Genomic DNA, 27209 nt, shown 5'->3' on the forward strand with positions numbered 1-27209 from the left:
TTAGTTTAACATTGGCACTATTGATTAAATCATGTCATTTTTTCCTTTACGTTAGCACTGCTGATTAAATCATGTCATTTTTCCCTTTATGTTAGTACTGCTGATTAAATCATGTCCTTTTTTCCTTTATGTTAGCACTACTGATTTAATCATGTCATTTTTACCTTTACGTTAGAACTGCTGATTAAATCATGTCATTTTTCCCTTTACGTTAGCACTACTGATTTAATCATGTCATTTTTACCTTTACGTTAGAACTACTGATTTAATCATGTCATTTTTACCTTTACATTAGAACTACTGATTAAATCATGTCATTTTTCCCTTTATGTTAGCACTACTGATTAAATCATGTCATTTTTCCCTTTACGTTAGAACTACTGATTTAATCATGTCATTTTTACCTTTACATTAGCACTACTGATTAAATCATGTCATTTTTACCTTTACATTAGAACTACTGATTAAATCATGTCATTTTTCCCTTTACGATAGCACTACTGATTAAATCATGTCATTTTTTCCTTTACGTTAGCACTGCTGATTAAATCATGTCATTTTTCCTTTACGTTATCACTACTGATTTAATCATGTCATTTTCCCTTTACGTTAGAACTGCTGATTAGACTGTCATTTTTCCCTTTACGTTAGCACTACTGATTAAATCATGTCATTTTCCCTTTACGTTAGCACTGCTGATTAAATCATGTCATTTTTCCTTTACGTTAGCACTGCTGATTAAATCATGTCATTTTTCCTTTACGTTATCACTACTGATTTAATCATGTCATTTTCCCTTTACGTTAGAACTGCTGATTAGACTGTCATTTTTCCCTTTACGTTAGCACTACTGATTAAATCATGTCATTTTCCCTTTACGTTAGCACTGCTGATTAAATCATGTCATTTTTCCTTTACATTAGCACTACTGATTTAATCATGTCATTTTTACCTTTACATTAGAACTACTGATTAAATCATGTCATTTTTCCCTTTACGATAGCACTACTGATTAAATCATGTCATTTTTTCCTTTACGTTAGCACTGCTGATTAAATCATGTCATTTTTCCTTTACGTTATCACTACTGATTTAATCATGTCATTTTCCCTTTACATTAGAACTGCTGATTAGACTGTCATTTTTCCCTTTACGTTAGCACTACTGATTAAATCATGTCATTTTCCCTTTACGTTAGCACTACTGATTAAATCATGTCATTTTTCCCTTTACATTAGCACTACTGATTTAATCATGTCATTTTTCCCTTTACATTAGCACTACAGATTAAATCATGTCATTTTTCCCTTTACGATAGCACTACTGATTAAATCATGTCATTTTTTCCTTTACGTTAGCACTGCTGATTAAATCATGTCATTTTTCCTTTACATTAGCACTACTGATTTAATCATGTCATTTTCCCTTTACGTTAGAACTGCTGATTAGACTGTCATTTTTCCCTTTATGTTAGCACTACTGATTAAATCATGTCATTTTCCCTTTACATTAGCACAACTGATTAAACCATGTCATTTTTCCCTTTACATTAGCACTACTGATTTAATCATGTCATTTTTCCCTTTACGTTAGCACTACTGATTAAATCATGTCATTTTCTCTTTGCAGAACATTTCAGATGAAGCAATTCAGATGATAGGAGAACATTGTCATGATTTACTTTCACTCTGTGTGTCCAGTTGTCAAAGATTAACAGATGTCTCTCTCATAGCCCTTAGTCTGGGATGTCACAATTTGAGGTATGCCTGCTTATTTTTGTCTTGCCTGTCTGGAGATAAATAGGATGTGGGTATCATTTTCATTGACTGTATAACCTTAAGTCAGGGATGTCACAATGTGAAGTACACCTACTTAGATTTGTGTCACGCCTGTCAGGGAATGGTGGGACAGAGGTATTATTTTTACTTTCATTCTGTGTGACCAGTTGTCAGAGATTAACTGATGCTTTTGTCATAGCTCTGAATCAGGAATGTCACAATTGGAGGTACACATACTTAAATTTTTTTGTCTAGCCTGTCAGGGAATGGTGGGACAGAGGTATTATGTTTTACTTTCTCTTGTGTGTCCAGTTGCAAGAGAACTGATGCTTCTTTCACAGCAGACAGTTAGGAATGTCACAATCTGAGGAACACCTACTTAGATTTTTTTGTCTGGCATGTCAGAGAATTGTGGGACATGTATATCACTTTTCTGGCAGTGAAGTTAATGGCTCCCATGACAATATCTTTGGCAGCAGTTTTAACAATGTTTAGGTCCTGTATTGATTGTTTTGAAAGTTTGTCAGCATCAGTTTGCAATTTTGCTACAATATTGCTACATACAAAAGGTTGTACATGTATTCTCTACACTTGACTACAGTGCTACAAAATAATGTAACAGTGTTACTTCATACAGTAAGTTTGTATTCTCTACACTTGACTACAGTGCTACAAAATAATGTAACAGTGTTACTTCATACAGTAAGTTTGTATTCTCTACACTTGACTACAGTGCTACAAAATAATGTAACAGTGTTACTTCATACAGTAAGTTTGTATTCTATACACTTGACTACAGTATTCATACAGTAAGTTTGTATTTTATACACTTGATTAGTCTTACTTCATACAGTAAGTCATTTTAGTTTGTTATATGCACCTAACTACAGTGTTGCTACATACAGTAAGTTTATATTATATTCACCTGTCAGACTACAGTGTTACTACATACAGTAAGTTTGTATTCTGTACACTTGACTAGTGTTACTACATGCATTAAATTTATATTATATGCACCTGACTACAGTGTTACTACATACAGTAAGTTTATATTATATTCACCTGTCAGACTATAGTGTTACTACATACAGTAAGTTTATATTATACGCACTTGACTACAGTGTTACTACATACAGTAAGTTTGTATTCTATACACTTGACTACAGTGTTACTAAATACAGTACGTTTGTATTCTGTACACTTGACTACAGTGTTTCTACATACAGTATGTTTGTATTCTGTACACTTGACTACAGTGTTACTACATACAGTATGTTTGTATTCTGTACACTTGACTACAGTGTTTCTGCATACAGTATGTTTGTATTCTGTACACTTGACTACAGTGTTTCTACATACAGTACGTTTGTATTCAATACACTTGACTACATTGTTTCTACATACAGTATGTTTGTATTCTATACACTTGACTACAGTGTTTCTGCATACAGTACGTTTGTATTCTGTACACTTGACTACAGTTTTTCTACATACGGTACGTTTCTATGCTTCTGACTACAGTGTTACTACATACAGTAAGTTTGTATTCTATACACTTGACTACAGTGTTACTACATACAGTAAGTTTGTATTCTGTACACTTGACTATAGTGTTTCTACATACAGTACGTTTGTATTCTGTACACTTGACTACAGTGTTTCTACATACATTAAGTTTGTATTCTGTACACTTGACTACAGTGTTTCTGCATACAGTATGTTTGTATTCTGTACACTTGACTACAGTGTTACTACATACAGTACGTTTGTATTCTATGCACCTGACTACAGTGTTACTACATACAGTAAGTTTGTATTCTATGCACCTGACTACAGTGTTACTGCATACAGTAAGTTTGTATTCTGTACACTTGACTACAGTGTTTCTACATACAGTACGTTTGTATTCTGTACACTTGACTACAGTGTTACTACATACAGTAAGTTTGTATTATATTCACCTGTCAGACTACAGTGTTACTACATACAGTAAGTTTGTATTCTGTACACTTGACTAGTGTTACTACATGCATTAAATTTATATTATATGCACCTGACTACAGTGTTACTACATACAGTAAGTTTATATTATATGCACTTGACTACAGTGTTACTACATACAGTAAGTTTATATTATACGCACTTGACTACAGTGTTACTACATACAGTAAGTTTGTATTCTGTACACTTGACTACAGTGTTTCTACATACAGTACGTTTGTATTCTGTACACTTGACTACAGTGTTTCTGCATACAGTATGTTTGTATTCTATACACTTGACTACAGTGTTACTACATACAGTATGTTTGTATTCTGTACACTTGACTACAGTGTTTCTACATACAGTACGTTTGTATTCTATACACTTGACTACAGTGTTTCTACATACAGTACGTTTGTATTCTATACACTTGACTACAGTGTTTCTACATACAGTACGTTTGTATTCTGTACAGTTGACTAGTGTTTCTACATATGGTACGTTTGTATTCTATGCTTCTGACTACAGTGTTACTACATACAGTAAGTTTGTATTCTATACACTTGACTACAGTGTTACTACATACAGTACGTTTGTATTCTGTACACTTGACTACAGTGTTTCTACATACGGTACATTTGTATTCTGTACACTTGACTACAGTGTTTCTACATACAGTACATTTATATTCTGTACACTTGACTACAGTGTTTCTACATACAGTACGTTTGTATTCTGTACACTTGACTACAGTGTTTCTACATACAGTACATTTGTATTCTGTACACTTGACTACAGTGTTTCTACATACAGTAAGTTTGTATTCTGTGCTTCTGACTACAGTGTTACTACATACAGTAAGTTTGTATTCTATACACTTGACTACAGTGTTACTACATACAGTAAGTTTGTATTCTGTACACTTGACTACAGTGTTTCTACATACAGTACGTTTGTATTCTGTACACTTGACTACAGTGTTTCTACATACAGTACATTTGTATTCTGTACACTTGACTACAGTGTTTCTACATACAGTACGTTTGTATTCTGTACACTTGACTACAGTGTTTCTACATACAGTAGGTTTGTGTTCTGTACACTTGACTACAGTGTTTCTATGTACAGTATGTTTGTATTCTGTACACTTGACTATAGTTTTTCTACATACAGTACGTTTGTATTCTGTACACTTGACTACAGTGTTTCTACATACAGTAAGTTTGTATTCTGTATACTTGACTACAGTGTTTCTACATACAGTAAGTTTGTATTCTATGCTTCTGACTACAGTGTTACTACATACAGTAAGTTTTTATTCTATGCACCTGACTACAGTGTTACTACATACAGTAAGTTTGTATTCTAAGCACCTGACTACAGTGTTACTACATACAGTACGTTTGTATTCTATGCACCTGACTACAGTGTTACTACATACAGTAAGTTTGTATTCTATGCACCTGACTACAGTGTTACTGCATACAGTAAGTTTGTATTCTGTGCACCTGACTACAGTGTTACTACATACAGTACGTTTGTATTCTATGCACCTGACTACAGTGTTACTACATACAGTAAGTTTGTATTCTGTGCACCTGACTACAGTGTTACTGCATACAGTAAGTTTGTATTCTGTGCACCTGACTACAGTGTTACTACATACAGTACATTTATATTCTATGTGCAGTTTCCATGTTATTGCATTATCGATATTATCTTTATCCTTAAATTTCCTTAAATTGGGTGCCTTCATTACAGTCGCACTGTTCCATAGTCACAGAGCTCCCTTCACTTCGTTTGGGCCAATGCCAAGTTTCATGCATTCACAACTTTGCTTTTGACCCCCAATTTGTGTCAGTACTTAAATGTACTCAACTATTATGCCCATATACTTCATACCCGCTTCCTACGGTGCATGTATGGAGTATCGGCTGATGTATGTTATTATAGCAATTCTCAGGATCAGACTTATTGAGTTTCGGTTATCAGTGTCCCTATATACCTCGTATCAGCCCCTTGCAGCTCCACATACAGGTGTTGGACACTCTTCACAACCCTACAAACTCCCCCAAGTCTCTCTTCCTGAGGTATTCCTATAGGAACAATTCCGAGCTCGGCTGTTGCAGTGTGCAGTGACAGGATTTGCCCCCATTATGCCAAAGATTATTTATATTTACAATAAAGTTTATATTGAACCTATGTATTGTGTGTTATTAGATATGTATTCTATAACTTGGCAACAGTATTTCTACATGTCTACATTCAGTAAGTTTGTACCTGTAAAACTTGTCATAGTATTTCTACATACAGTAAGATTGTAACTGTATTATATAACTTGTCACAGTATTTCTACATACAGTAAGATTGTAACTGTATTCTATAACTGGTCGCAGTACTTCTTCATACAGTAAAATTGTAACTGTATTCTATAACTGGTCACAGTATTTCTATATTCAGTAAGATTGTAACTGTATTCCATAACTGGTCACAGTATTTCTACATGCAGTAAGATTGTACCTGTATTCTATAACTGGTCACAGTATTTCTACATACAATAAGATTGTACCTGTATTCTATAACTGGTCACTGTACAGTATTTCTACATACAGTAAGATTGTAACTGTATTCTATAACTGGTCACACTATTTCTACATACAGTAAGATTGTAACTGTATTCTATAACTGGTCACACTATTTCTACATACAGTAAGATTGTAACTGTATTATGTAAACCTTTAATTAAGAAAGTCTCATTCTTAACCCCCAAGTCACATACTTATGGTAAAATTTGGTAATACAAATTTATTTGCCCAAATTCAAAGAAATATACAAGTTATGCCAGTCTAGCTTTATTCTAATTAAACTTATAAACTGGCAGAGTTTTGGAACTTTGAGTCTGAGCAGTGTTCTGTGACTTGAAAAAGTAGCAATTTAAAGACGTGTGTGATTGTTCAATTTACTCTTTTTCAGAACACTCGAAGCTGCTTGCTGCTCTCACTTCACAGATAATGGATTCCAGGCTTTAGCAAAGGTTTGCTTTGTTGATTGTGTTTTAAGAAGCGGAAACACCTTAAATAGATTAGTTATAAGAGGTAGAAATGCATGCATTAAATTGTGCTACAAGAAACAGAAATACAGAAAATAGATTGTATTACAAGAAATGGAAAGAAATTCATTAGATTGTATTACAGAAAATAGAAATACATCCATCAGTTCTAGAAGAGAAATACAGACAATAGATAGTGTTACAAGAAATAGACCTGCCAACTTTGAAAATAAGCTTTCTATATCTGGCATTGATTCTGCATTGAAAATAGTGATTTTGTTCAGTTGCTGAAAGTCAATGCAGAAATGGTTTGTCCCGTCTTTCTTTCTGACTAATACAATGGGGGACAAGTACAGGGAACTGGAAGGTTCGATCACTTCCTGGGCTAACATTTTCTCCACTTCGTTGATTGTCTCCCATGCATTAAAGGTATTGGATATCCATTAATCTTGATCGGCTCTGAGGTATTCAACTTGATCTCGTGTTGAATCAATCCAGTATGGCCTGATTTGTCCGTAAACACGCCTGGGAATTGGAACAAAACCTCCAAGATTTGCGTATGCTGATCCTCAGATAAATCTGGGCATATATTGATCTGGTCTATACCTTCTTTCCCTGTCAGTGGGCTATTCAATCGTCATTTCGGTACTGGTGATGAATTCCGATTCGTCACACGACCTATAGTCTATCACCGCTATACATACTACATTCAGGACCCCTTTATCAATTGTTTGATCAGGTCTTTCTACATAATGTTTCTGCATACTGGTCCTACCTTCCATGTCAGTAATGTAGTCCAGTTACTTTGAGACAATCTTCTGACAAACATGGCATGAATGACAAAACCACACTATGTCACTGTTAACCTTGGGCCAATAACATTCTCGTAATACCTTAACCGTTGTTTTATTCCTACTCAAATGGCCTGCCGTACTTGACTTGTGTGCCACTTTGAGTACATGCAACTTAAATTTCTGGGGAACAACTAGCAGCACGAACTTCCTACCATCAGGCGTAGTACACTTTCTATACTTGAAACCATTATGACGTAGAAATCTAGAGGACCCCCCAGTTCTTATAGTTCTTCATGGCACTGGATAACATTTTCTCCACAGTCGGGTTTAAAGACATGTCATGTTCTTGCTTTTTCAGAAATTCTTCTCAGGAGATATCGGTAATGGTACTTTTAAACTATGTAGAGGTTTGTTATCCTCCTTTACCTGAGCTCTGGTTTGCACTGCTTGGATGATTGGGAATCGGAAGTTGGACATGGTTGGGAGTCTAGATCCCAGTACATTGCAAGTTGTAAGTTCATAGATTGTGTTGGCTATGCACAATGCTTCTACGGTTCTGGTCAAGAAATGTGTTTCAGTAACTATCCTTGTGACAGGAACGTGGTCGATTGCTTGGTCCAGTAGCATACAAGGCGATTTAAACCCAAGCAGTTGGTCATCCCGAATGAGGCTCTGTTTCATGACTACACTAGTGTACCCTGTGTCTCGCAAAACGGTCACCTCTTGTCCGTTGATAGTGCCATTTGCCATAGGTAACCTTGCCTCAGGGAAAATACATGTGCTGATCAATTGGATAGCATCATGACCGATCTCTGCATGTACCACTGACTCATACACTGCTTCCCGCTTAGCCTGCTGGGAAACATCAAGTTTTCCATCTACTGACCATCTGCTTTCAATGGCTGCCTTGACTCTCTGGACTGATCCCTTCCACTTAGGTCAATGGGGGAGATATGACCCCACTCATTGCAAGTGAAACATTGTTTGTCCTTATGCCAAGTTCCCTGGTTATCCCTACTAGGTTTCTCAGGTTCCCTGGGTTTTTGGTCCTTGACCAGATTCCCACCTTTTCTGTCTCGCAAGACGATGTTCTATGAACCTCCCCAAGCTTGAGCGAATAAATCCGCCTGTGTGGCTATGTCATATATATTTGTGAAGGACCTTTCCCTCAAGAATATCTGTAACTCAATAAATGTTCATGCCAGCATCATTATATGTAGATTAAAGTACATAATACATTTAAAATACTTCTTGTGAAACAAATTAGGTACTTTTAGTTACATTTATTGATCCAGACCAAAAGGTTATTGAGTTATAGATAGGATAAAATTTGTGATGCTGTGAGGAACAAAATGAAAAAGACGAAGCTGAGGTATTGCTCTGGCCTAATCTTATACTCAGCATTAGCTTATATATGGATGAAGGATGGAAAATTTGCCACATTTGCTCATTAGACTTATACTCAGCACCTACTTATACTCCCGCTAATACGGTCTATAGATCACCTTATGAATGTGAAAATCATAAAAAGTGATAACTTTATATGTGAACCTTACTGAATTGCACAAAGTTATTTTTCATACATGAAAACGATAATATGGACTTAGAAAAAAGCATGAAACAATCATTTTTCAAGTTCCTGCTGTTTATATTTCACTAAGGACAGTATTAATTCATTACCTCGTGAAAATTATAATTACTTTCACCTGAAATGGGGATATAAAATGTACTTTTTGAGGTTACTTCTGAATGTTCCCAAGCAGATCTGTTTCTGAGAGATTTTCTTGTAACCAATGCTTAAGTGTATAAAAGATGTTTTTGATTGATATTTCGGCCACCATGTACAGAATATGAAAATTGAACTTCTTGTTTTCTTGTAGTAGACAGTGCTTGTTATGTCTTGGACCCATTCTACTCCAAACCTGATAGCTATTCTACTTTTGAAAATGTCCATCTCTCCATATGCAGTTTGGACTGGTCTGAGTTAGATTTAGTTAGACTGGTCTAATTTAGATTTAGATAGACTGGTCTGATTTAGATTTAGATAGACTGGTCTGAATAAATAGATTTAGATAGACTGGTCTGATTTAGACCTAAGCCACAACAGTTTAAAATACTGACACAAACTCCAATTCTGAAACCAGTATTATTCATCCAGAAAATATTTGGTCTAGAAAATTATATTTTTCCCACTGTAGATTGTTTTATGATATCATTATACTACTACATTTTCCCCCTTTTCAGTAATGCTGCCCACTTTGGTGCATTTTAAACAATACTAGCATTACAGAGCTGTAAAGTAGGGTACCGCTTCGTGGCATGTAAATGTGACATGTGGGGTTAATGAGCTAAGATGATGAAATTTGCTGCCTAGTTACAGTACTGTATATTTCTTAATTTTCAGAACTGTGTCTTATTAGAGAAAATGGATTTAGAAGAATGTATACAGGTAAGAAAAATTATTCTTGCGCTTTAAAATAAATGCTTATTGCACTTTTGATGATTCCTTTCATCCAGTCTTTGTGTCCAGATTGTGGTAATTACACTTTTGATAATTCCTTTCATCCAGTCTTGTGTCCAGATCGCAGTAATTGCACTTTTGATGATTCCTTTCATCCAGTCTTGTGTCTAGATTGTGGTAATTTCACTTTTGATAATTCCTTTCATCCAGTCCTGTGTCCAGATTGTGGTAATTGTAGTTTTGATAATTCCTTTCATCCAGTCTTGTGTCCAGATTGCAGTAATTACACTTTTGATAATTTCTTTCATCCAGTCTTGTGTCCAGATTGCAATAATTACACTTTTGATGTTTCCTTTCATCGGTCTTGTGTCCAGATTGCAGTACTTGTACTTTTGATGATTCCTTTCATCGGTCTTGTGCCCAGATTGTGGTAATTGCACTTTTGATAATTCCTTTCATCCAGTCCTGTGTCCAGATTGTGGTAATTGTACTTTTGATAATTCCTTTCATCCAGTCTTGTGTCCAGATTGCAGTAATTACACTTTTGATGATTCCTTTCATCGGTCTTGTGTCCAGATTGCAGTACTTGCACTTTTGATGATACCTTTCATCTAGTCTTTTTGTCCAGATTGCAGTAATTGCACTTTTGATGATTCCTTTCATCCAGTATTGTGTCCAGATTTGCGGTAATTACACTTTTGATGATTCCTTTCATCGGTCTTGTGTCCAGATTGCAGTACTTGTACTTTTGATGATTCCTTTCATCAGTCTTGTGTCCAGATTGTGGTAATTGCACTTTTGATAATTCCTTTCATCCAGTCTTGTGTCCAGATTGTGGTAATTGTACTTTTGATAATTCCTTTCATCCAGTCTTGTGTCCAGATTGCAGTAATTACACTTCTGATAATTTCTTTCATCTAGTCTTGTGTCCAGATTGCAATAATTACACTTTTGATGATTCCTTTCATCGGTCTTGTGTCCAGATTGCAGTACTTGCACTTTTGATGATTCCTTTCATCCAGCCTTTGTGTCCAGATCGCATTAATTACACTTTTGATGATTCCTTTTGTTCGTCTTGTGTCCAGATTGCAGTAATTGCACTTTTGATGATTCCTTTCATTCAGTCTTGTGTCCAGATTGCAGTAATTACACTTTTGATGATTCCTTTCATCGGTCTTGTGTCCAGATTGCACTAATTACATATTCTCACATACAGTTAATGGTTGTACTGCATCATCATCAAATTGACTTGTTACCAATATCATATAAAATAATAACCAAACACAAAACTGTACATAACATAGATTTACTGCAGATATCAATGCAGTAAAATAATAAGCATTTTTTATGTAAATGTCTCCAACAATCATGTAGATTCTGTAAAGTAATTAAGATTTTGTTTTTGTTTTTGTATTTTGTAAGCAGCTTTGTGGGTTTTGTACTATTGATGGTGGAAGTGATAAATTGTGAAAGTACCTGGGTTGCTTTCACACCATTTTGACACTGTTATTGGTCAGTTTTCACTGCTTAGGTGGCCTGAGTGGTTAGAACGTCCACCTTGAATGCAGGAGATTGTGGGTTTGAACCCCGGCCAAGTCATACCAAAGATAGTACTAGCAGTTGCCTCACTTGGCACTCAGTATTAAGAGGTTAGTGCTAGGACTGGTTGGCCTGGTGTCAGGATAATGTGACTGGGTGAAACATCATAGCAATATAACTGAAAAATTGTTGAATATACGTGAAGCACTCAGTATTAAGAGGTTAGTGCTAGGACTGGTTGGCCTGGTGTCAGGATAATGTGACTGGGTGAAACATCATAGCAGTATAACTGAAAAATTGTTGAATCTACGTGAAAAATCCAAATCACACACATACATTTGTCAGTTATATTTTTATATCTCTTGTTTTTCCCTGATCAAGACCAGCACATTCTTTGTTACTCCAGTGCACTTGGAAATAATTATTTCTCATGTGATTAGCAGTATCTGTGTTACATAAATTTTCTCTATTGCAACCAGATATTTGACATACTTCATGCAAACATAATATACTTGATAGAATTGATAGAAACATGACATACTTGATAGAATTGATAGAAACATGACATACTTGATAGAATTGATAGAAACATGACATGCTTGATAGAATTGATAGAAACATGACGTACTTGATAGAATTGATAGAAACATGACATACTTGATAGAATTGATAGAAACATGACATACTTGATAAAAACATGACATACTTGATAGAATTGATAGAAACATGACATACTTGATAGAATTGATAGAAACATGACATACTTGATAGAATTGATAGAAACATGACATACTTGATAAAAACATAACATACTTGATAGAATTGATAGAAACATGACATACTTGATAAAAACATAACATACTTGATAGAATTGATAGAAACATGACATACTTGATAGAATTGATAGAAACATGACATACTTGATAGAATTGATAGAAACATGACATACTTGATAGAATTGATAGAAACATGACATACTTGATAGAATTGATAGAAACATGACATACTTGATAGAATTGATAAAAACATCACATACTTGATAGAATTGATAGAAACATGACATACTTGATAGAATTGATAGAAACATGACATACTTGATAGAATTGATAGAAACATGACATGCTTGATAGAATTGATAGAAACATGACATACTTGATAGAATTGATAGAAACATGACATACTTGATAGAATTGATAGAAACATGACATACTTGATAAAAACATAACATACTTGATAGAATTGATAGAAACATGACATACTTGATAAAAACATAACATACTTGATAGAATTGATAGAAACATGACATACTTGATAGAATTGATAGAAACATGACATACTTGATAGAATTGATAGAAACATGACATGCTTGATAGAATTGATAGAAACATGACATACTTGATAGAATTGATAGAAACATGACATACTTGATAAAAACATAACATACTTGATAGAATTGATAGAAACATGACATACTTGATAAAAACATAACATACTTGATAGAATTGATAGAAACATGACATACTTGATAGAATTGATAGAAACATGACATACTTGATAGAATTGATAGAAACATGACATGCTTGATAGAATTGATAGAAACATGACATACTTGATAGAATTGATAGAAACATGACATACTTGATAGAATTGATAGAAACATGACATACTTGATAAAAACATAACATACTTGATAGAATTGATAGAAACATGACATACTTGATAGAATTGATAGAAACATGACATACTTGATAGAATTGATAGAAACATGACATACTTGATAGAATTGATAGAAACATGACATACTTGATAAAAACATAACATACTTTATAGAATTGATAGAAACATGACATACTTGATAAAAACATAACATACTTGATAGAATTGATAGAAACATGACGTACTTGATAGAATTGATAGAAACATGACATACTTGATAAAAACATAACATACTTGATAGAATTGATAGAAACATGACATGCTTGATAGAATTGATAGAAACATGACATACTTGATAGAATTGATAGAAACATGACATACTTGATAGAATTGATAGAAACATGACATACTTGATAAAAACATAACATACTTGATAGAATTGATAGAAACATGACATACTTGATAAAAACATAACATACTTGATAGAATTGATAGAAACATGACATACTTGATAGAATTGATATAAACATAACATACTTGATAGAATTGATAGAAACATGACATACTTGATAGAATTGATAGAAACATGACATACTTGATAGAATTGATAGAAACATGACATACTTGATAGAATTGATAGAAACTTGACATACTTGATAGAGTTGATAAAAACATGACATACTTGATAGAATTGATAGAAACATGATATAGTTGATAGAATTAAAAGAAACATGACATACTTGATAGAATTGATAGAAACATGACATGTTTGATAAAAACATGACATACTTGATAGAATTGATTGAAACATGACATACTTGATAGAATTGATAGAAACATGACATACTTGATAAAAACATGACATAACTTGATAGAATTGATAGAAACATGACATACTTGATAGAATTGATAGAAACATGACATACTTGATAGAATTGATAGAAACATGACATACTTGATAGAATTGATAGAAACATGACATACTTGATAAAAACATAACATACTTGATAGAATTGATAGAAACATGACATACTTGATAGAATTGATAGAAACATGACATACTTGATAGAATTGATAGAAACATGATATAGTTGATAGAATTAAAAGAAACATGACATACTTGATAGAATTGATAGAAACATGACATGTTTGATAAAAACATGACATACTTGATAGAATTGATTGAAACATGACATACTTGATAGAATTGATAGAAACATGACATACTTGATAAAAACATGACATAACTTGATAGAATTGATAGAAACATGACATACTTGATAGAATTGATAGAAACATGACATACTTGATAGAATTGATAGAAACATGACATACTTGATAGAATTGATAGAAACATGACATACTTGATAAAAACATGACATACTTGATAGAATTGATAGAAACATGACATACTTGATAGAATTGATAGAAACATGACATACTTGATAAAAACATAACATACTTGATAGAATTGATAGAAACATGACATACTTGATAAAAACATAACATACTTGATAGAATTGATAGAAACATGACATACTTGATAGAATTGATAGAAACATGACATACTTGATAGAATTGATAGAAACATGACATACTTGATAGAATTGATAGAAACATGACATACTTGATAGAATTGATAGAAACATGACATACTTGATAGAATTGATAGAAACATGACATACTTGATAAAAACATAACATACTTGATAGAATTGATAGAAACATGACATACTTGATAGAATTGATAGAAACATGACATACTTGATAAAAACATAACATACTTGATAGAATTGATAGAAACATGACATACTTGATAGAATTGATAGAAACATGACATACTTGATAGAATTGATAGAAACATGACATACTTGATAGAATTGATAGAAACATGACATACTTGATAAAAACATAACATACTTGATAGAATTGATAGAAACATGACATACTTGATAGAATTGATAGAAACATGACATACTTGATAGAATTGATAGAAACATGACATGCTTGATAGAATTGATAGAAACATGACATACTTGATAGAATTGATAGAAACATGACATACTTGATAGAATTGATAGAAACATGACATACTTGATAAAAACATAACATACTTGATAGAATTGATAGAAACATGACATACTTGATAGAATTGATAGAAACATGACATACTTGATAAAAACATAACATACTTGATAGAATTGATAGAAACATGACATACTTGATAGAATTGATAGAAACATGACATACTTGATAGAATTGATAGAAACATGACATACTTGATAAAAACATAACATACTTGATAGAATTGATAGAAACATGAGATACTTGATAGAATTGATAGAAACATGACATACTTGATAGAATTGATAGAAACATGACATGCTTGATAGAATTGATAGAAACATGACATACTTGATAGAATTGATAGAAACATGACATACTTGATAGAATTGATAGAAACATGATATACTTGATAGAATTGATAGAAACATGACATACTTGATAAAAACATAACATACTTGATAGAATTGATAGAAACATGACATACTTGATAAAAACATAACATACTTGATAGAATTGATAGAAACATGACATACTTGATAGAATTGATAGAAACATGACATACTTGATAGAATTGATAGAAACATGACATACTTGATAGAATTGATAGAAACATGACATGCTTGATAGAATTGATAGAAACATGACATACTTGATAGAATTGATAGAAACATGACATACTTGATAGAATTGATAGAAACATGACATACTTGATAAAAACATAACATACTTGATAGAATTGATAGAAACATGACATACTTGATAGAATTGATAGAAACATGACATGCTTGATAGAATTGATAGAAACATGACGTACTTGATAGAATTGATAGAAACATGACATACTTGATAGAATTGATAGAAACCTGACATACTTGATAAAAACATAACATACTTGATAGAATTGATAGAAACATGACATGCTTGATAGAATTGATAGAAACATGACATACTTGATAGAATTGATAGAAACATGACATACTTGATAGAATTGATAGAAACATGACATACTTGATAAAAACATAACATACTTGATAGAATTGATAGAAACATGACATACTTGATAAAAACATAACATACTTGATAGAATTGATAGAAACATGACATACTTGATAGAATTGATAGAAACATAACATACTTGATAGAATTGATAGAAACATGACATACTTGATAGAATTGATAGAAACATGACATACTTGATAGAATTGATAGAAACATGACATACTTGATAGAATTGATAGAAACTTGACATACTTGATAGAGTTGATAAAAACATGACATACTTGATAGAATTGATAGAAACATGATATAGTTGATAGAATTAAAAGAAACATGACATACTTGATAGAATTGATAGAAACATGACATGTTTGATAAAAACATGACATACTTGATAGAATTGATTGAAACATGACATACTTGATAGAATTGATAGAAACATGACATACTTGATAAAAACATGACATAACTTGATAGAATTGATAGAAACATGACATACTTGATAGAATTGATAGAAACATGACATACTTGATAGAATTGATAGAAACATGACATACTTGATAGAATTGATAGAAACATGACATACTTGATAGAATTGATAGAAACATGACATGCTTGATAGAATTGATAGAAACATGACATACTTGATAGAATTGATAGAAACATGACATACTTGATAGAATTGATAGAAACATGACATACTTGATAAAAACATAACATACTTGATAGAATTGATAGAAACATGACATACTTGATAGAATTGATAGAAACATGACATACTTGATAGAATTGATAGAAACATGACATGCTTGATAGAATTGATAGAAACATGACGTACTTGATAGAATTGATAGAAACATGACATACTTGATAGAATTGATAGAAACATGACATACTTGATAAAAACATAACATACTTGATAGAATTGATAGAAACATGACATGCTTGATAGAATTGATAGAAACATGACATACTTGATAGAATTGATAGAAACATGACATACTTGATAGAATTGATAGAAACATGACATACTTGATAAAAACATAACATACTTGATAGAATTGATAGAAACATGACATACTTGATAAAAACATAACATACTTGATAGAATTGATAGAAACATGACATACTTGATAGAATTGATAGAAACATAACATACTTGATAGAATTGATAGAAACATGACATACTTGATAGAATTGATAGAAACATGACATACTTGATAGAATTGATAAAAACATAACATACTTGATAGAATTGATAGAAACATGACATACTTGATAGAATTGATAGAAACATGACATACTTGATAGAATTGATAGAAACATGACATGCTTGATAGAATTGATAGAAACATGACATACTTGATAGAATTGATAGAAACATGACATACTTGATAGAATTGATAGAAACATGACATACTTGATAGAATTGATAGAAACATGACATACTTGATAGAATTGATAGAAACTTGACATACTTGATAGAGTTGATAAAAACATGACATACTTGATAGAATTGATAGAAACATGATATAGTTGATAGAATTAAAAGAAACATGACATACTTGATAGAATTGATAGAAACATGACATGTTTGATAAAAACATGACATACTTGATAGAATTGATTGAAACATGACATACTTGATAGAATTGATAGAAACATGACATACTTGATAAAAACATGACATAACTTGATAGAATTGATAGAAACATGACATACTTGATAGAATTGATAGAAACATAACATACTTGATAGAATTGATAGAAACATGACATACTTGATAAAAACATGACATAACTTGATAGAATTGATAGAAACATAACATACTTGATAGAATTGATAGAAACATGACATACTTGATAGAATTGATAGATACATGACATACTTGATAGAATTGATAGAAACATGACATACTTGATAGAATTGATAGAAACTTGACATACTTGATAGAGTTGATAAAAACATGACATACTTGATAGAATTGATAGAAACATGATATAGTTGATAGAATTAAAAGAAACATGACATACTTGATAGAATTGATAGAAACATGACATGTTTGATAAAAACATAACATACTTGATAGAATTGATAGAAACATAACATACTTGATAGGATTGATTGAAACATGACATACTTGATAAAAACATGACATAACTTGATAGAATTGATAGAAACATAACATACTTGATAGAATTGATAGAAACATGACATAATAATAATAATAATAATAATAATAATGAGGACTTTGTATAGCTCCTAATCTTTAGAAGCTTTAAGCGCTTTAGAACATTAGACAACACATAAAAACATATATAATGATATAATTACAAAAAACATACACCCTGAAATTAGAAAACATAAAAATCATGCTGAAAATATTTAAGGTAGGAAACATTGTTAGGTCTTTAAGTTTTTTCTTGCAGTCAAAATAAGTGAGTTTTAAGAGCACTCTTGAATGGGATCACTGTGTTTTTTTGTCTAAGTTCAGTGGGCAGTTCATTCCATGTTGCTGGGCCCTGGTATGCAAAAGAATGTATAGACACCTCATTATAAAACTTCCTTTTATAAGATACCTCAGTATATCATTTCCTTTTTTTAATACAACTCAGTATATCACTTCCTTTTATAGACACCTCATTATAAAACTTCCTTTTATAAGATACATCAGTATATAATAATAATAATAATAATAATAATGAGGACTTTGTATAGCACCTAATCTTTAGAAGCTCTAAGCGCTTTACAACATTAGACAACACCTATAAGATAAAAAACATATAATGATATGATTACAGAAACAAACACCATGAAATTAGAAAACATGTTTTTTTTTTAAACCCTGAGAACAATTAAGGTAGGAAACATTATTAGGTCTTTAAGTTTGTTCTTGCAGTCAAAATAAGTGAGTTTTGAGAGCCCTCTTGAATGTGATCACTGTGTCTTTGTGTCTAAGTTCAGTGGGCAATTCATTCCACGTTGCTGGGCCCTGGTATGCAAAAGAACGCTGCCCATTTGACTTTTTTTTCATAGTGGGAATAATGAGTATACGATTGTCAGAAGAGGAGCATAAGTATCTTGCTGGTGTGTACACATGGGTGAGGTCGGACAGGTATGTAGGACTAGAGTCTGACAATGAAACATAGCACAGAGAACAAATTTTGGTTTTGATTCTGGATTGAATGGATAGCCAGTGTAGGGTACAGAGCAGCGGGGAGGTGTGCTCTGATCATGGTCCTCTAAGTATGATCCGAGCAGCTGTGTTTTGAACTGGATAGAATTGATAGAAACATGACATATTTGATAGAATTGATTGAAACATGATATACTTGATTGAATTGATATAAACATGATGTACTTGATAGAATTGATAGAAACATGACATGCTTGATAGAATTGATAGAAACATGACATACTTTATAAAATTGATAGAAACATGCTTGATAGAATTGATAGAAACATGACATACTTGATAGAATTGATAGAAACATGACATACTTTATAAAATTGATAGAAACATGAATTACTTGATAGAAGCATGACATACCTGATAGAAACATAAGAATCAGCTTTTTTATAATATAAATTCGTTAAAAATAAATGTTTTGACCCATAGGTCTTATCAGATGGTAGCAACAAACAATAAGTCTATCATTATGTTTTGTTTTTGATTTCCCCACAACTTTTTTGTGTGTCAGGTGGTGGTGGTTCACCATTCACAATGCTTCCAGCATTTCCCTTTACCCTCACATGTGCTTCAGAGACCCCAAATTTTCAATTTTATACCCCCATCCCACCCTGATTTTATACCAGAGTTTGGTTTTTACTCAGTCTGACCCTCAGTTTTGACACCAAGGAGATTTTTGACTCTCAGTCTTGCACCCTTAGAGGACACACTGGCTTCTACATCTGCAGTGTGGCAAAGCTATTTCCTTAAAGTTCATCATTTGATGAAGGTATTCATTTTGTTTCCTTGGTACAAATGTCAGTTTTGATTTCCCTTCCATATCCTGACAGCCAACACCACCAAGATTTCTTATCATTGGCTCATCAAGAATGCAGGCCTGCAACACAGCAATGTTTTGATCAAAGTCAGCATTAAAATCCTCTCTCACACTATAAGCTTGACAAAGGAAGTATTTATGAAATTTCCTTGAAATTAATCAATTTGGATACTGTTCATTCATTGAAACTAGTTTTTTCAGTAATTTAGTAGCAGACAGTCTGCTGTAGGTGTTGTACACAAATGTACTTGAGGATGGATTCATTGAAACTAGTTTTTTTCAGTAATTTAGTAGCAGACAGTCTGCTGTAGGTGTTGTACACAAATGTACTTGAGGATGGATTCATTGAAACTAGTTTTTTCAGTAATTTAGTAGCAGACAGTCTGCTGTAGGTGTTGTACACAAATGTACTTGAGGATGGATTCATTGAAACTAGTTTTTTTTCAGTAATTTAGTAGCTGACAGTCTGCTGTAGGTGTTGTACACAAATGTACTTGAGGATGGATTCATTGAAACTAGGTTTTTTTCAGTAATTTAGTAGCTGACAGTCTGCTGTAGGTTTTGTACACAAATGTACTTGAGGATGGATTCATTGAAACTAGTTTTTTTCAGTAATTTAGTAGCTGACAGTCTGCTGTAGGTGTTATACACAAATGTACTTGAGGATGGATTCATTGAAACTATTTTCAGTAATTCAGTAGCTGACAATCCACTGTAGGTGTATTATGTATGTTAGATGTATCTTTCTCATTGCCTAAAAAAACTTCTAAAGCACTGTCCAAAAAAAAACCTACCCAAGTACTAAATATTTTGTATTATGTATGATAGACATGTCTTTCTCATTGTCCAAAAATAACCTACCCAAGTACTAAATATTTTGTATTACATACATTAGACATATCTTTCTCATTGCTTAATAAAAACTACCGAGGAACTAAATAACTGGTACTGTATTATGTGTATAAGACACATCTTTTTCAGAGTCCAATACAAACAACCAAGGCACTAAATACCTGGTATTATGTACATTAGACATGTCTTTCTCATTGCCTGATAAAAACTACCCAAGTACTAAGTATTTTGTATTATGCATATTTGACATGTCTTTCTCATTGCCTAATAAAAACTACCCAAGTACTAAATATTTTGTATTATGTACATTAGTCATGTCTTTCTCATTGCCCAATAAAAACTACCCAAGGACTAAATATTTTGTATTATGTACATTAGACATGTCTTTCTCATTGCCTAATAAGAACTACCCAGGTACTAAACACTGCTGAATACCTTAAAGGGGTATTGACTCAAGTATTTGTTGCTTTTATTACATGTATATGCATTATCTTGTGGCATTTAATAAATTTAATTTCTTACCTGGATACATCATATGTTGTTTTTACGACATGTATATGCATTATTTTGTGGCAGTTATTAAATTTAATTTCTTACCTGGATACATGATGTTTTTTTATTACATGTATATGCATTATTTTATGGCAATTAGTAAATTTCATTTCCTTACCTAAATACATCATATCATGTTTTTATTACATGTATATGCCTTATTTTGTGGCATTTAATAAGTTTAATTTCTTACCTGGATACATCATATCATGCTTTTATTACATGCATATGCATTGTTTTGTGACAATTAATAATTTTAATTTCCTTACCTGGATACATCATATGTTGTTTTAGGCCTGAAAGATATTGTGGTAACTAAGTGCTCCAAACTTTTCATTCCAAAGTTTTAATACCCGATTTGACTTTTACAAGCTTAAATGTCTTTTCCCTGTTGAGCAACATCAGGCTTACTTGGGCATCTTGTTAAGTCATTAATTTGATATATTTACCTGCGGATTCTATCTCTATGCTGAGTCTTCTTTTTTTAATTAATCGTTGTTATATTTGTCTTTAACTTTGATTCCCAGATATATATGCAGAAGACTTTGAAATAATTATATCAGAATAAATGTAACTAACAATAAGTGCATGTGAAAATCAAGTACATATGCCCTTCAGTCTTTTGTATTTATTATCCTCACTTTGGACCACAATTATTATTTTTGGAATGAAATAGTGAGTTAGAAAAAACTCTGTATGGTGTTCAACGATACTCTCATAAACTTTAATGAAGCACTCCATGCTTCATTAAGGTTTATAAGAGTATAGTTAAACACCATACAAGCAGACTTTATTGGGTTGATAACATTCTTTGTATTACATGGGAGTTCATAGCATTATTTTATTACATAGGGGTTCATAACATTCTTTTTATTACACAGGAGTTCATAACATTATTTTTATTACACATGGTTTCATAACATTCTTTTTATTACACAGGGGCTTCATAATTTTTTTATTACACAGGGGCTTCATAACATTCTTTTTATTACACAGGAGTTCATATCATTTTTATTACACAGGAGTTCATAACATTCTTTTTATTACACAGGGATTCATAACTTTTATTACACAGGGGCTTCATAAAAAATTTTTCTTTACACAGGAGTTTTATTACTTTTTTTACACGGGGGGGTCAATACATTCTTTTTATATGATATGATTTTGTTCAGACACTAATTGAGGCATATGTTTCATTGTAATTTGGATCAAAATTTGTTTCACTGACATGAAAAGTTATGAAAGTGGGTATCCATTTTTCTCCAATTTCAGATTACAGACAATACCTTAAATTATCTGGGTGCATACTGTCACAATCTAACAGCTTTGGTAAGTTCTTTTCACTTATTTTGTGTTTTGAGTTTTCAAAGTAATGCATTTTTAATGTTGCCTTCAGTCATAAATCTGTTTATCTTGACTAATAGATGCAATTAATGACCAAGACTGTTTCAGTTGGATTCAGCTCAAATTTATGCTTGGTAGAAACCACAAAAATCATGAAAATAAAAGTATATTCCTGGTGTATTGAAATTGCTCCCTTGCTATAGAAATTTGGAAGTTATGTAATGTTTGCCTATTCATGTATTCATTTGTATTTTTATTCATTGACTTGTTCATCATCATGAACTATATTTTACCTCACTTACACAAATTGTTATATTGATTTATCTCAGAGAGAGTAACTCGATAATAACAAATCTTGATCACTGTGGCCTAATTTTTGTGCTTGAGTGATTTTCATATTTTTTTTATCCACTCATTACTCTCTCAATATCTTTGACAATGTTTCACCAATGCTAATATGAAAACTCAGCAAGAGAAATTCAGTCATACCAAAGTTAGGTACTGGAGTTGAATCCTGTCCAGAACAACCTTCATCAGCTGTCATGGCATATTTCTATGTAGGGCCCATAACTCCCATTGTCTTGGCATCAATTGGCTGTCTTGGCATATTTCTGTGTGGGGCCATTAACTCTGATTGCCTTGGCATCAAGCAGCTGTCATGGCATATTTATATGTAGAGCCCATAACTCCCATTGCCTTGGCATCAAGCGGCTGTCATGGCATATTTTTGTGTAGGGCCCTTAACTCATATTGCCTTGGCATCAAGCGGCTGTCATGGCATATTTCTGTGTAGGGCCCATAACTCCCATTGCCTTAGGATCAAGCAGCTGTCATGGCATATTTCTGTGTAGGGCCCTTAACTCCCATGGCCTTGGCATCAAGTGGCTGTCATGTCATATTTCTGTGTAGGGCCCTTAACTCTGATTGCCTTGGCATCAAGCAGCTGTCATGGCATATTTCTGTGTCAGGCCCTTAACACTGATTGCCTTGGCATCAATTGGCTGTCATGGCATATTTCTGTGTAGGGCCCTTAACTGTGATTGCCTTGGCATCAAGCGGCTGTCATGACATATTTCTGTGCAGGGCCCTTAACTCCCATTGCCTTGGCATCAAGCAGCCATCATGGCATATTTCTATGTAGGGCCCATAACTCCCATTGCCTTGGCATCAAGCGGCTGTCATGGCATATTTCTGTGTAGGGCCCTTAATTCCTATTGCCTTGGCATCAGTCCTCCATACCCATCTGTACACTGTTAACCACTCCAGATGTACCCACATGGTTGGGGAATTTATTGGATCCCAGAGGTTTTTTCCCAGGAGCCAAGAGGCTCTGTTATTCTTAGTTACCATGTATTTAAGTCAAGTCTCCCTCTGGCTACAAGATCCAGTTTATGGTAACCCAGAACTATGTTCAATATTTGTTAAAAGCACAGTTACAAAAGTACTTTACAAAGAATAATAATAGATAATGACATATAAGACAGTAATAATTTTGTCCTAGTTTCATATTCATTTGCCTTCTCTGGGCTACTAAATTAAATCTGGGCTATGAGGCTCTTTTATAGTTGCCTGTTGGTCTATGATGAGATTTTAAAATTTGTTTGTCTTGGATTTGAATCTGTTGAGTAATGGCATTGATCTCTGATCTGGACTTGGCACAGTTTTATGTGGATTGGTGATCTCTTTTGACTTCTCCCGTTTTCCGCACCCTAAATACCACATGTGCAAGTTTATATGGATTTGTGATTTCTTTTTACTTCTCCAGTTTTCTACACCCTAAATACTACTAGCGCTTGTTTATGTGGATTGGTGGTGATTTCTTTTTTTACTTCTCCAGTTTTCTGCACATCAATTTTCACAGTCAATCAAAAGAAGTATGAAACAATTTTTTCTTGTTATCCACACACTTGATTAGGGTATATCAAGATACTGTCTGTCTGCCCATATATCCATCTGTTCAGTATCGCATCTCCTTAACCACGGGGTGGAAATTCACAAAATGTTGTATTTCCCAAGGGTAGCCAAATGCAGAGAGTGCTGTCATTGTAGGTTGCCAACCCTGGGTTCCCCATGAAAGGATTAAAAGTCAGCTGTGCAAAAATTAACAATTTAGATATGTAAACCTTATATATCCAGTTATAACAGGTAGAAGAATTTTACAGATTTGTGTTGTGGGTCATTATTGGGTGGTTTTGTCATGGGACACTTGGGTGGTTTTGTGTCATGGGACACTTGGATGGTTTTATGTCATGGGACACTATTGGGTGGTTTTGTGTTATGGGACACAATTGGGTAGTTCTGTGTCATGGGTCAATATTGGGTGGTTTTGTGCTGCGAGACACTTGGGTGGTTTTCTATCATTGGACACTTGGGTGGTTTTGTGTCATGGTACATTATTGGGTGGTTTTGTGTCATGGGACACTATTGGGTGGTTTTATGTTGTGAGACACTAGATTGGTTTTGTATCATGGGACACTATTGGGTGGTTTTGTGTTATGAGACACTGTTGGGTGGTTTTGTGTCATGGGACACTATTGGGTGGTTTTGTCATGGGTCTCCATTATGTGGTATTGTGTCATGGGTCACTATTGGGTGGTTTTGTATTAAGAGCTGTGGGTAACTATCGGGTGGTTTCATGTCGTGGGTCACTATTGGATGGTTTTGTGGGTCATTATTGGGTGGTTTTAAGTTAGGAGCTGTGGGTCACTATTGGGCGTCTCTGTTGTAGATCACTATTGGGTGGTTTTGTGTCATGGGTCACCATTGGTTGGTTTTGTGTCATTGGTCACTATTGAATGGTTTTGTATTAGGGGCTGTGGGTAACTATTGGGTGGTTTCATGTCATGGGTCACTATTGGATAGTTTTGTGGGTTATTATTGGGTGGTTTTAAGTTAGGAGCTATGGGTCACTATTGGGTGGCTCTGTGTTGCAGATCACAGTTGGGTGGTTTTGTGTTGTAGATAACTATTGGGTGGTGAGGGAGTTGGGTATGACTGGTGGAGTGTGTAGGTGGGTTTGGAATATGCAGCTAAAAGAGGGTGGAATTTGAAGGTATGCCAATGCATTTGCTGTAGTTGTTCTTTCCAGAGTTTATCCCACTGTGAGTTGATAACAGATGAAGGAATTCGCCACTTGGGGTCAAGTCCCTGTGCCACTGAACATTTATCTATTCTGGAGCTCGACAACTGTCCATTAATCACAGATGCTTCACTTGAACATTTGATGGGCTGTCAGAGCCTTGAAAGAATTGAACTTTATGACTGTCAACTTATCACTCGCACAGGCATACGCAGGTTAAAGGTAAATGTAGTAATAAGCTTGATGTTCATGTGTATATTGTTTTATACCCAAACAAGAAAGGTTTCCGTATGGTCTCACCTATGAAAGGTAAGACAGAATTATCACTTTTCCAATGGTAGTAGTGACTGCATCGGAGTCAGCAATGTAAGGGTACCTTTTTAAGGGTCTTTTTATTTTGTAACCTGTGAAAGGTGATACAGAGGTATGACTTCTCCAATGGTGGTAGTGACAACATTGAATGGGTCCCTTGTTAACGGTTTGTTGATTGTTTTTCGCATGAAAGGTGAGACAGAGGTATCTCTTTCCCAATGGCAGCTCTACCCCTGTCATAGTACACTTCATTATAAAACAAATTTTGATATAACATAATCTTGGCTTTGTTCCCAAAATTGATGTGATTTCACTGTTTTATTGAATTATTATAATCTTTTAATACCAAAATAAATGATTTTTTAAAAAGCTGCAGAGTGCAGCCATATGGTGGGGGAAGCCAGTTTGATTCACATTTTTCCCCAGTTGGGGGTAATGTGGTTGAGGGTCTATGGTGAGCCTGGGTGAGCCAGTTGGGGGTGGGACCACATTGAAACAAGTTTCCTGTTGCAGTTGCTGTTGTGGGATTTGATGCCATTTTTCAACACACGATAGCTATACATGGCCAGTATTAATAGTGGAGGAAGAACTCGGGGAAAACCCCGGAAAGAACCACCGATCCACGAGAAGCTACTGGCAAGCTATCTCACATACCCACATTGGCCGAATCCGAGACTTGAACCCATGCAGACGGAGGTGAGATGGCAGTGATCCGTCATGGAGAGCGCTTTAGACCACTCT

The 27209-nt window shown here is 33.6% G+C and overlaps 1 protein-coding gene across 2 annotated transcripts in view; it reads left to right on the top strand.

The window, feature by feature from the left end:
- The window catches only part of LOC149773786 (F-box/LRR-repeat protein 2-like), a 119417-nt gene that overhangs the window by 64943 nt on the left and 27265 nt on the right, over window positions 1-27209 (top strand). For both annotated transcript variants that reach the window (XR_016417277.1, XM_089946010.1), the window contains exons 10-14: window positions 1630-1760; window positions 6735-6795; window positions 10009-10053; window positions 23006-23062; window positions 26166-26378. Coding sequence is in view for 1 of the 2 variants with exons in the window: in XM_089946010.1 (XP_089802136.1) it covers window positions 1630-1760; window positions 6735-6795; window positions 10009-10053; window positions 23006-23062; window positions 26166-26378 (507 nt within the window). In the remaining variant the exon portion in view is untranslated. The remainder of the gene's footprint in view (window positions 1-1629; window positions 1761-6734; window positions 6796-10008; window positions 10054-23005; window positions 23063-26165; window positions 26379-27209) is intronic.

The sequence above is a fragment of the Sinohyriopsis cumingii genome, unplaced genomic scaffold, assembly GCF_028554795.1.
Source record: "Sinohyriopsis cumingii isolate HCF-2022 unplaced genomic scaffold, ASM2855479v2 utg000555l, whole genome shotgun sequence".
Lineage (NCBI taxonomy): Eukaryota > Metazoa > Mollusca > Bivalvia > Unionida > Unionidae > Sinohyriopsis > Sinohyriopsis cumingii.